The sequence below is a fragment of the Scleropages formosus genome, chromosome 2 (assembly GCF_900964775.1).
Source record: "Scleropages formosus chromosome 2, fSclFor1.1, whole genome shotgun sequence".
Lineage (NCBI taxonomy): Eukaryota > Metazoa > Chordata > Actinopteri > Osteoglossiformes > Osteoglossidae > Scleropages > Scleropages formosus.
The window spans coordinates 3,185,524-3,198,834 of NC_041807.1; the positions used below are offsets into that span (position 1 = coordinate 3,185,524).

Here is a 13,311-nt window from a genome sequence, read left to right on the forward strand (position 1 = left end):
TGTTTTTTTTTTTTTTTTAAATATTATAAGATACACACACACACACACACAGACACAGCCTGAACCGCTTGTCCCATACAATTTTGCAGGGGAGCCGGAGCCTAACCCGGCAACACAGGGCGTAAGGCTGGAGGGGGAGGGGACACACCCAGGACGGGACGCCAGTCCATTGCAAGGCACCCCAAGCGAGATTCAAACCCCAGACCCACCGGAGAGCAAGACCCGGTCCAACCCACTGCGCCCCCCTTATAAGATACACAAATAAGCAAATACAGTACCAGAGTAGTGGCTGGTTCTTAGCATCCTCTGCCTGTTCACACAGGTGTCCATGTGTTCATCATCAAGGACTACAGTCACTTTAATTACCAGTCTCAGCACTCCATTCTCTTGGTGTGTGTGTAGTGCGTGTGACATTTTACCTTGAATTCAGTGTACTAAGTAAAAAAAAATGCTGTCTGCTTATATCCGGGCAGGTAGTACAAATCCTTAAAGTCCAAATCTGTGAAAGTCTGCATAATGAGGAAAGGCTGTATTTCATAATTAAAAATGTCTATCCTGGACATTCATTATGTGGATTTCAAAATAAAGAATGTCAGAAATAAAACAACAAGCGAATACACCCTCAATGATTATGCTGCAGCCTGAACACTATGAGAACATGACTGGAGTGTGTATACAATTTTAACAGCACATTTTAAAGAGGAAAAGAAGTCAAAATAATTGCCACATTTTATTTAGTGTATAAAAAATTACACAGTGCACACAAATAAGAGTCTGGACTACAAAATGTACAGTATTATATACACCTGATTAAAATCATCCACATTCCTACACACTATTTTAACAATTCTTCAAATTAATCATACATTTCACACACACTATTAAAATTTGTGTTTATTCAGTGATAAAAACACAGTGGGGGAGGGGGGGTCTTCAAACTGTAAATGGTCAGTACAGCCACACCAACTTACTTTATGTGGAATAGTGGCGTGAACCTCAATCCTGTGATGCAGTGAGTGTATGACTATTTCATCTCACAAGAGTAGTAAAAAGAATAAGGTTAATTGCAAAAATAATACTATGGGTGTTTGAGGGCCACTGTGACCCCAGTTATGCAGCGTAAAGGTATCATTTCTCCAGGCATTCCAGGGTCGTCTTACTGCATTGCTCAGACTAGTTTTATTATGAGGTTATACTGTGTGCTTAATAGCGCTGGAAACACCACAATGCATCTTACAGGTATGCAGTTCGCTATAGCTGACACCTCATTCGGACGTTTGGAATCACAGTAATAGATGCAATTATATCTGTGGATGGAAGGATACTTAAGTCTGATAACCACTGCATGAAATATACTGCTCAAAAAAATTAAAGGAACACTTTGAAAACATCAGATCTCAATGGGGGAAAAAAATCGTGATCATCATCAGTCTATACTGATATGGACTGGGTAATGTGTTAGGAACGAAAGGATGCCACGTCGTTTGATGGAAATGAAAATTATCAACCTACAGAGGGCTGAATTCAAAGACACCCCGAAAATCAAAGGGAAAAAATGATGCGGCAGGCTAGTCCATTTTGCTGAAATTTCATTGCAGCAACTCAAAATGGTACTCAGTAGTTTGTATGGCCCCCACGTGCTTGTATACAAGTCTGACAACGTCGGGGCATGCTCCTAATGAGACTACGGATGGTGTCCTGGGGTATTCCCTCCCAGATCTGGACCAGGGCATCACTGAGCTCCTGGACGGTCTGAGGTGCAACGTGGCGACGTCGGATGGACCGAAACATGATGTCCCAGAGGTGTTCTATTGGATTTAGGTCAGGCGAGCGTGGGGGCCATTCAATGGTATCAATTCCTTCATCCTCCAGGAACTGCCTGCATACCCTTGCCACATGAGGCCGGGCATTGTTGTGCACCAGGAGGAACCCAGGACCCACTGCACCAGCGTAGGGTCTGACAATGGGTCCAAGGATTTCATCCCGATACCTAATGGCAGTCAGGGTGCCATTGTCTAGCCTGTAGAGGTCTGTGCGTCCCTCCATGGATATGCCTCCCCAGACCATCACTGACCCACCACCAAATCGGTCATGCTGAACGATGTTACAGGCAGCATAACGTTCTTCATGGCTTCTCCAGACCCTTTCACGTCTGTCACATGTGCTCAGGGTGAACCTGCTCTCATCTGTGAAAAGCACAGGGCACCAGTTGCGGACCTGCCAATTCTGGTGTTGCATGGCAAATGCCAATCGAGCTCCACGGTGCCGGGCAGCAAGCACAGGGCCCACTAGAGGATGTCGGGCCCTCAGGCCACCCTCATGAAGTCTGTTTCTGATTGTTTGGTCAGAGACATTCACACCAGTGGCCTGCTGGAGGTCATTCTGTAGGGCTCTGGCAGTGCTCATCGTGTTCCTCCTTGCACAAAGGAGCAGATACCGGTCCTGCTGATGGGTTAAGGACCTTCTACGGCCCTGTCCGGCTCTCCTAGAGTAACTGCCTGTCTCCTGGAATCTCCTCCACGCTCTTGAGACTGTGCTGGGAGACACAGCAAACCTTCTGGCAACAGCACGTATTGATGTGCCACCCTGGAGGAGTTGGACTGCCTGTGCAACCTCTGTAGGGTCCAGGTATCGCCTCATGCTACCAGTAGTGACACTGACCCTAGCCAAATGCAAAACTAGTGAAAAACAGTCAGAAAAGATGAGGAGGGAAAAAATGTCAGTGGCCTCCACCTGTAAAACCATTCCTGTTTTGGGGGTCATCTCATTGTTGCCCCTCTAGTGTACCTGTTGCTAATTTCATTAACACCAAAGCAGCTGAAACTGATTAACAACCTCCTCTGCTACTTAACTGACCAAATCAATATCCCAGGAGTTTAATTGAATTGATGCTATATTCTGATTAAAAAGTGTTCCTTTAATTTTTTCGAGCAGTGGTCCCACTGATCTGAAGCATCACTCTGTAGGAGTTTGCATCTGCTTGCAGAAAGCCTCAAACTGCTGCTGCTCCAGGTCCGTCATCACCTTGTTCAGGGCATAGATCTGAAAAACATTACACAGAAAAAGCCTTTTAAATCTGGGTATTGCAGTCTCTGAAGCACAGCTCAACTGCTTCACAGCATTCACATTTTTATAGACAGCTTATCTACAGTCCCCGCCCTTTATTTCTTTTCCTTATTTGTGATCGTTTCTCCCCGCAAGTAAATCGCTGGACCTGCAGGACGCATTTTAACCTGTCGTTTCATTGTTACAAAAACATTTGTTGTTTTATTGCAGAGTTCTGTTGCTTAGGGGAAATGCTATCCATCCATCCATCTTCCTCCGCTGATCCGGGGCCGGGTCGCGGGGGCAGTAGTCCAAGCAGAGTCCCCCAGACTTCCCTCTCCCCGCACACCTCCTCCAGTTCCTCTGGGGAAACCCCAAGGCGTTCCCAGGTCAGCTGGGAGACAGTCTCTCCAACGTGTCCTGGGTCTACCCCAAGGCCTCCTCCCAGTGGGACATGCCCGGAACACCTCACCAGGGAGGCGTCCAGGAGGCATCCGGAACAGATGCCCGAGCCACCTCAACTGGCTCCTCTCGATGCGGAGGAGCAGCGGCTCTACTCCGAGCTCCTCCCGGGTGACTGAGCTCCTCACCCTATCCCTAAGGGTGCGCCCAGTCACTCTGCGGAGGAAACTTATTTCTGCCACTTGTATCCGCGATCTCATTCTTTCGGTCATGATCCAGAGTTCATGACCATAGGTGAGGGTAGGAACGTAGATCGACCGGTAAATTGAGAGCTTTGTCTCACGACTCAGCTCCTTCTTCACCACAACAGACCGGTACAATAACTGCATTACTGCGGACGCCGCACCGATCCGTCCGTCAACCTGCCGCTCCATTTTTCCCCTCACTCGTGAAGAAGACCCCTAGATACTTAAACTCCTCCACTTGAGGGAGCAACTTGCCCCTAACCCAGAGGGGGCAATCCACCCTTTTCCGACTGAGGACCACGGTCTCGAATTTGGAGGTGCTGATTCTCATCCCCACCGCTTTGCTTTCGGCTGCAAACCTCTCCAGTCCACGCCGCAAGTCTTGATTTGATGAAGCCAACAGGACCACATCGTCCGCAAAAAGCAGAGACGAGATCTCGCGGCCACCAAAACAGACACCCTCCTTTTCCTGGCTGTGCCTAGAAATTCTGTCCATGAAAATAATGAACAGAATCGGTGACAAAGTGCAGCCCTGGCGGAGTCCAACATGCACCAGGAACAGGTCTGACTTACTGCCGGCAATGCGAACCAAGCTCCTGCTCCGGTCATACAGGGAACGAACAGCCCGTAGCAACGAGCCCCGAACCCCATAATCCCGAAGTACCCCCCACAGGATCCCATGAGGGACACGATCGAATGCCTTCTCCAGGTCCACAAAACACATATGGACTGGTTGGGCAAACTCCCATGAACCCTCCAACACCCTAGTGAGGGTATAGAGCTGGTCCAGTGTTTCATGGCCAGGGCAAAAACCACATTGCTCCTCCTGAATCCGAGGTTCGACTATCGGTCGAATTCTCCTCTCCAGTACCCCGGCATAGACTTTCCCAGGGAGGCTGAGGAGTGTGATCCCCTATAGTTGGAACACACTCTTCGGTCCCCCTTCTTAAAAAGAGGGATCACCACCCCGGTCTGCCAGTCCAGAGGCACCGTTCCCGAACTCCACACAATGCTGCAGAGGCGTGTCAGCCAAGACAGCCCCACAACATCCAAAGACCTGAGAAACTCGGGGCAGATCTCATCCACCCCGGAACCTTGCCGCCGAGGAGTTTTTTGACTACCTCAGCAACTTCAGCCAGGGTAATGGACAAGTCCCCCTCCGAGTCCCCAGTCTCAGCTTCCTCTACGGAAGGCGTGTCGGAGGGATTGAGGAGATCCTCAAAGTACTCCTTCCACCGCCCGACAACATCCTCAGTTGAAGTCAGCAGCGCACCAATTCCACAGTAAACAATGTTGGCGGAACACTGCTTCCCCCTTCCGAGCCGCTGGACGGTTTGCCAGAATTTCTTTGAGAGCAACCGGAAGTCTTCCTCCATGGCCTCGCCGAACTCCTCCCAGGCCCGAGTTTTTGTCGCGGCAACTGCCAGAGCCGCGTTCCGCTTGGCCCGCCGGTACCCGTCAGCTGCCTCAGGAGTCCCATGAGCCAACCAGGCCCGATAGAACTCCTCCTTCAGCTTGACGGCATCCCTTACCTCCGGTGTCCACCACTGTGTTCGGGGATTGCTGCCGCGACAGGCGCCGGAGACTTTATGGCCCGCAGCTCCGGACTGCCGCCCCGATAATGGAGGTGTGGAACATAGTCCATTCGGACTCAATGTCCCCAGTCTCCCTCGGGACCTGGTTGAAGCTCTGTCGGAGGTGGGAGTTGAAGACCTCTCTGACAGGGGCCTCCGCCAAACGTTCCCAACAGACTCTCACTATGCGTTTGGGCCTCCAGGTCTATCCGGCTTTTTCCCCCGCCATCAAATCCAACTCACCACCAGGTGGTGATCAGTTGACAGCTCTGCCCCTCTCTTCACCCGAGTGTCCAAGACATATGGCTGAAGGTCAGAAGAAACGACTACAAAGTCGATCATCGACCTCCGACCTACGGTGTCCTGCTGCCACGTGCACTGATGGACACCCTTATGCCTGAACATGGTGTTCGTTATGGACAAACCGCGACTAGCACAGAAATCCAATAACAACTCACCGCTCGGGTTCAGATCAGGAAGGCCGTTCCTCCCAATCACCCCCCTCCAGGTGTCACTGTCGCTGCCCACATGGGCGTTAAAGTCCCCCAGTAGAATGACAGAGTCCCTAGTGGGAGCGCTTTCCAGCACGCCCCCCAGGGACTCTAAAAAGGCCGGGTACTCTGCACTGCCGTTAGGCGCACAAGCACAAATGACAGTGAGAGACTGTTCCCTGACCCGAAGGCGCAGGGAGACGACCCTCTCATTCACCGGGGTAGACTCCAACACATGGTGGCTGAACTGGGGGACTATTAACAAGCCCACACCAGCCCGCCATCTCTCACCCTGGGCAACGCCAGAATAGTGGAGAGTCCACCCTTGGTCGAGAAGAGTGGTTCCAGAACCCAAGCTGTGAGTGGAAGTGAGCCCGACTATATCTAGACGGTATCTCTCAACTTCCTGCACCAGCTCAGGCTCCTTCCCCGCCAGTGAGGTGACATTCCAAGTCCCAAAAACCAGAGTTGGCGCCCGAGGTTTGGGTCGGCCGGGCACTCGGCCCAGACCACCGCCCAAATCACAACGCACCGGCCCCTTACGGTCTCTCCGGCAGGTGGTGAGCCCACCGAAGAGCGGCTCCACGTCATGGCTTCGGGCTGAGCCCGGCCAGGCCCCGTGGGCATAGACCTGGCCACCAGGTGCTCGCATGCGAGCCCCCCCCAGGCCTGGCTCCAGGGTGGGGCCCCGGTGGCCCCATACCAGGCGGGGTAAGGGGAAATGCTAGAAGAACAGAAATATTTTTACTTCCAAACGGACTTTTATGTTGATTTATGGTTATTTTCAAAGTCAGCAGTACACAGTACAACTTTTACAGTATGAACACTTTTAATGTGGCCTACTATTGTTTTTAAATTTCCATGACACACACACACAGTCTGAAACCACTTGTCCCAAGCGACGTCACGGCAAGCCGGAGCCTAACCTGGCAACACAGGGTGGAAGGCTGGAGGGGGAGGGGACACACCCAGGACGGGACACACCCAGGAAGGGACACCAGTCCATCACAAGGCACCCCAAGCGGGACTCAAATCCCAGACCCACCAGAGAGCAGGCACAAGCCAAACCTCCTGCACCAGCGCACCCACCATCCCCCATAATGCACAATGATAAGCTACATAGAATACTGTACCTACTGCATCCTAAAAATGTTTTCCCTGTAAAAAGCATTTCAGTTAATTATACAGCTTTGTTGCTCTGTTTGAATGCTTGACATGTACTCATTTAGCAGACGCTTTCCTCCAAAGCGACTTACAATATTAAGCTACGTCCAATTATTTACCCATTTACACAGCTGAGTAAACGTATTTAGGGTAAGTAACTGTCTAATTTCTTTAAGCTATAAATTACCAACAATTTCTTCTTGTTGAGCATTGTCTCTCAACAATAAGACCTGAGGAGGCTGGCCGGCCGTCACACAGGCACTCCACGCTGACTGAAATCGATGCCATGATTGACGAGATGTACAATGCTGAACTGAAAAATCAAAGTACCACACAGCAACTGTGTGCCATTATAACCTGTAATCTAATTTAGAAATGCTATTTAATCTAGAATGCCCAGGAGGGGGGGGGGCAACCACTGGAACTTGGACCCCCCAGAGGTTTTCTTCTCCCTCGACTTTCTAATTCCTTTCCTCCATGACCAGTAGACACACTTATACACACACTGTCTGAAACCACTTGTCCCAAGCAGGGGTCGCAGTGAACCAGAGCCTAACCTGGCAATACAGGGTGTAAGGCTGGAGGGGGAGGGGACACACCCAGAGCAGGACACCAGTCCATCGCAAGGCACCCCAAGCGGGACTCGAACCCCAGACCCACCGGAGAGCAGGACCCAGTCAAACCCACTGTGCCACCATACTCCCCTGACATACTTATAGACTTAATATATATACTGATGTATAACCAGTGTGCAACCAACTGGCATTGCATCAATTCTTTGTTGTATTTCTTTGCCTTATGCCTGTGTTCAAACGCTAGTCTGTGTGGGAGAGCTCTATAAAAATACAGTACAGTACCTTGCTCAAGAGTACTACAGCTCAAGGTGGGATTTGAACCTGTGACCTCTGGGTCCAGAAGCAGTAGCTGTAACCACGGCGCTGCCAGCTGTCACTGGTGTGAGTGATGGCCCTCCAGTAATCACTGACACTGACTGACTGACATTGACACTAACACTGACGACATTCACGTCGACCCCCGCTTTACGTGATTTGCTGCCATCACGCAGGCGCACTGGTCACTCCGTCCACACGAACTTCCAAGATCGAGTCAGACTAGCAGAGCAGCACCACGCAAGACAGGCAGGGAGGGAGGCAAGCAGGGAGGCCGAACCTCGGCTCGCTGCCGCTGTTTGAGCTCATGCTGCGCGGACTTGTGCTTGGCGCGCTCCCCGCGGTTCGGCGTCTCCTTCGGCTTCGGCTTCTCCTTCTCCTTGCGGCAAGTGGGCTCCATACTGTGTACGTAGCACACAGTTGCTTCACGGAAAAATATGGAGAACGAACACTCAGTCCATAATAATATCGTTTATACCTTTTAATTAAGCTCGAACATAGAAAACCGCTCATAAGAGCTTGTACGTAACAACTGCATCCACTCACAACGTAGAAGCTTCCTTCCGAAGTTTCGCGACGACGGAAGTGCACTCTGGTGCAGCGGTTTAATGTCCTCGGTGTAGCACGAGTAACGGTCATACTTGTGTTCCGCCTTGAGCGCTCCTCTCCTCTCACGATTATCACTGTGAAGTTCCGGCCTTTATTCAGCAGACCCCTTACAGTGACTTACAACGTTTTGTAATGAACGCGATAAACAGCGATTTATATATTTGCACAGAAGGATTTTCCTGTGGGATTCCAACCAGCTGCCCACATCCAGTCTATATTTTCTGCAAATTACAAGCATTGATTCGATTGAAATGCTTTTAACGACATGAATAAAAAAACCCCTCCAATCGTCTATCACAGCATGGCCCTTTCATGTCAATGTTTCATTTCCACGTATAACTAAATTCACCTTTTGCGGCTTATATTATTAAACGCTGTTTACTTGAAAAATTAATTTTCGAGTGACATGCACCATGTTAAGAAATGTAGCAATTTAAGATATAACCTGTACTTGTCGTAACACTGAGTACAGATATATTACTGTAGCAAAGTGGAAGAGCAGAAACACTGTTACAGTGTCACAGTGACGGACAGAGATTTATTACGCGGAAGAGACGCGTTTACACGTTGCGGACACAAGGCGGCGCTGTTGCGCTGTACGGAAAATGATGTCTCGCCCTTCGGGATTCAGTTTGAACCGCGCGCGTTTTGCCGCTCCGACGATGGTGATGTTCTTGCCATATAATAATATTAAAATGGTATCTGGAGTGTTTTTTTTTTTTTCTTTAAAAGTTAAAAACAAAATGCCTCCTAGTGTCACATTTTAATTTAATATATTCATGGATTACACTGAATTGGCACAAACTCGAATATGTTATTAAGAATCTATGGCAAGACTCTTGACTGCATTTTTTAAAGAATTTATTTACTTTCTCACGAAAACCCTCAGTCACTAAAGCATGAAAAAAAAAAACTTTGCTCCACTTGCACTGTTCTAGAAAATCGCAGTATGAAATTTTTCATAGGCCAGGAAAGGAACCGGCCATCAGTTAACATACAGTCCTCATAAATAAAATTAATATCTCTAGTACTTTCGCTGCAGGGCAACTGAGCGACTCAATCCATTCACCTGTGGGACTGTTGCCTCCACGCAGCCTCTGCACTCCATCCTCTACAACACCCTCTCTTTCAAAGCAAACAGCGCCTACTGACAAGGCCACATGAACAATTTGATTTAAAACACTCCCACAAACAAGAGAAAGAACTTTCTCTTGGTGTTTTGACATTTTAATGTATGAAAGCTCTTGCACTGAATTACCCCAGGTAACATAATTCAAAGGCTTCATTTAGGGCCTGAGAGTGGTTGTCTCTCGTGGGACATAAATTTGAAACAAGGACCTGAACATGAGCCCTCCTTACATCTGCCGCCACCGCCGTCCTCCTGTATCGGATGCCGGGAGCGTCCGTGAGCCTCCTAACATGGCAGCAAGGCAGCAATAAATACACGGATTAATTAAGTGACAGATGTTCTAACTGGCTTGGACCACCCAGGAAAACCAGATTTGTGTTTTCAAACCCGTATCGCTGGAATAGAGGTCAGAGGAGAGAGATGTGACGTGAAGGAGCTTTACCAAGCGTGAGTTACAACTGGCAGCAAGTCCATCCATCATCAACAGCCGCTTGTCCCAAGCCTAACCCGGCAACACAGGGCGCAAGACCGGAGGGGGAGGGGACACACCCAGGACAGGACGTCAGTCCATCACAAGGCACCCCAAGCAGGACTCGAACTCCAGACTCACTGCTCTGCTGAGCCCATTGCCATCTAAATACCATGTTCACATTACATTTATTTCATTTGTTTAGCTGATGATTTTTTTTTTCAACATGAATTACAGTGTCAGGTTATAATAATTCCCTCTGGAGCAATCCAGGGCTGCTACCTTGCTGAAAGTTACTACAGCAGGAGGTGGGTTTCGAATCCGGCTCCTTTGACTCCTATGCTGTCTACTTATAGTCCTACTATAGGTTGGTAGGTAATGGTTGGTACAGCTGGTAGCATAGTGATTAGAGCTGTGATCTTTGGGCCCCAAAGGTTGGAGGTTTGATTCTCACCTTGAGCAACATACTTACCCTGAAAGAAATGGCTCTAGTTTAAAAAAAAAAAAAATTGAAATTACCCAACTGTATAAATGAGTGAAAGTACCTTAACATTATAAGATGCTTTGGGAAAAAAGCATCAGCTAAATAGATAAATGTCATGTCTGCTTGCCCCCCATGGGCTGAGGTCCCATATTCTAGTGAGTGAGCCTATGTACCCTCAATAGAGAAGTGTTTAATTACCGAGTGTTTTGCTGTCGCCCGACTGGATGATTCTGAAGGTCCCACCCTAACCCTAACCCTAACTGTCAGTAGCAAACTGGCATCCCTTCTGCACTGATTGTTCACGCGGCAGAATCGGGCAAGAGAGCTGCTGTGGTGCAGCCCTTCCGAGGCTGTTCTTCACCTGCTTCAAGACAACCAAGATGTGGACCCTCCATTTTTTTCGTTATCTCATGGTTTCTGTCTACATCTTAAACTCCGCCTCAGAATATGCGCTCTAAGACTCATCTGCCATCTCCTTCAAAAACAACACGGGGGCTCTTTGGACGGCACCCGGCGGAATGAGGAAGGTGAACCTCTGACACCTCAAGAGCTCGCCACGTTCCGTTTTTTTTAAGCTCTTTCTGATAACGCTGCTCCGACAGAGGCGCCCACAGAACTGGATGATGGAATGAATGCTGATGCCTGATCTGCAGATACATCTTGCATAACAACCGCAGGATCCGTCCTTACCTCACAACTGACTCTGCCCAACTACTTGTCCAGGCCATGGTGACATCCCGTCTAGATATGCAACCCTCTCTTGTCTGGCCTTCCTCCTACTGCCATCCAACCTCTGTAGCTGATACAGAACGTTGCTGCACGAGTTGTGTTTGATTTGCCAAAGCGTTCCCATGTATCTCCTCTACTCATTTCTCTGCACTGGCTTCCTATGGCTGCCCGGATCAAATTCAAGACCCTGGTTATGGTCTACAAATGCATCAATAGAACTGCTCCCAGCTATTTACAGAACTTGATCAACCACTACACCCCAGCCAGACCCCTTCGCCCGTCTACTTTTGCTCGCTCGGTGGTGCCACACACGAGAAGTAAAACACGGAGGTTCTTGGTTCTGGCTCCGTTGTGGTGGAATGACCTTCCCCTCTCACTCAGAACTGCTGAAACTCTTTCTACATTCAAGAAGGGTATGGAAACTCACCTTTTCCGGACCCATTTTGCCCAAGATCTCTCCAGCTCATGTATGGTGTAAATGTTCATGCACCGCAACTTCATGATCATCCCCAGATGAGCCTTTACACAGCCTCTAGTGCGGCATTCTATGTGAATGTTTGTGTACCTTATTATAAAAAAAATGCACGAAGGTTATCAGGATTCATCTATCCTGCATTTTATGCACCTACTCGAGCGATGAACATCAGTGCATAAAGTGGAAAGAAACAAACTAGGTTTACTTAACCATCACGTCCGCAACTATGTCTCTCTTTATCCTAATGTAATGAACAAATTGTATTTCCTCTGAGATATTGCTTTGCTTTGGAGAAAAGCATCTGCTAAATAAATAAATGAGATGAGTGGTCACATCCAGAGTCTATGTTTCCCACTCGAGCGTGTTGGGCAAGTAGGCAGGTGTGCTGCGAAACACCAGCTTTACACAGATCAGTCATACGACGAGGTGCAGTCAATTACCGCAGTGACACCACAGGGCACCTCCTCTGTGATCATCCGGGTGCTGCGCTCTGTTCTGGTCAACTCTGATCTAGAGGCCCGGTGCAGGTCGACTTTTAGCGCGTCACAAGGGTAGTGCGACATCATACCGTTGTGCCCTGGTAACCAAGGCAAAGTGTCTAATGACATCTAAATGTCTGCTGTTGTGTGTCATGTGGGGTGGGGGTGGTAATGTACCAGTGTATTCTCAGCGGGAGCTTAAAGATGTTGAGTGCAGCCTCCATAGCTTCCTGAACATGACAACATGAACCCATCCCCTCCTGTTCCTATTGTCACTAGTTTACCTGAGGATACCTGAAGCACCTTAAACACCCCATTATCCAAAGGGTTTTACTAAAACTGGGTTGGTTTTAGAATTTTGATCAAATGTTTCCTGTTAGGGGGTGTGGTGGTGCAGCGGGTTGGCCGGGATCCTGCTCTCCGGTGGGTCTGGGGTTCGAGTCCCGCTTGGGGTGCCTTGTGATGGACTGGCGTCCCGTCCTGGGTGTGTCCCCTTCCCCCTCTGGCCTTACGCCCTGTGTTGCCGGGTAGGCTCCGGTTCCCCGTGACCCCGTAAGGGACAAGCGGTTCTGAAAATGTGTGTGTGTGTGTGTGTTTCCTGTTAGGGGGTGTGGTGGTGCAGCGGGTTGGCCGGGATCCTGCTCTCCGGTGGGTCTGGGGTTCGAGTCCCGCTTGGGGTGCCTTGTGATGGACTGGCGTCCTGTCTAGGGTTCCTCTCCAGCCTTGTGCCCTGTGTTGCCGGGCTAGGCTCTGGTTCACCGCGACCTCGTATGGGACAAGTGGTTTCAGATGATGTGTGTGTGTGAGTTAATTTGTAGCCAGAAGGGGCATGGTGGTGCAGCAGGTTTGACTGGGTCCTGCTCTCTGCCGGGTCTGGGTTTCGAGTCCCGTTTGGGGTGCCTTGCGATGGACTGGTGTCCCATCCGGGCTGTGTCCCCTCCCCCTCCAGCCTTGCACCCTGTGTTGCCGGGTTAGGCTCCGGCTCACCGCGACCCCGCTTAGGACAAGCAGTTTCAGTCAATGTGTGTAATTTGCAGACATGCGCTAATAACTTCTGTACATGTACCAGACTATGAAATAACAAAGAATCAGCCTGATCCCTTAGGTACCTTTTTTGTCCCTCTTT

General features: G+C 49.4%; 1 protein-coding gene across 2 annotated transcripts; it reads right to left on the reverse strand.

The window, feature by feature from the left end:
• Positions 1-2,865: 2,865 nt before the first annotated feature.
• On the reverse strand, positions 2,866-8,408 carry svbp (small vasohibin binding protein). Of its 2 annotated transcripts, XM_018758645.2 has the most exons (3): positions 8,358-8,408; positions 8,092-8,234; positions 2,866-3,042 (listed from the first exon to the last, which is right to left on the reverse strand). In XM_018758645.2, exons 2-3 carry the CDS (start codon positions 8,209-8,211, stop codon positions 2,956-2,958), a joined length of 207 nt encoding a protein of 68 aa, XP_018614161.1. In that variant the 5' UTR covers positions 8,212-8,234; positions 8,358-8,408; the 3' UTR covers positions 2,866-2,955. The 2 variants fall into 2 exon arrangements, with proteins under 2 accessions (XP_018614161.1, XP_029103927.1); XM_029248094.1 differs by having other exon boundaries at positions 8,092-8,387.
• Between the last annotated feature and the right edge of the window lie 4,903 nt (positions 8,409-13,311).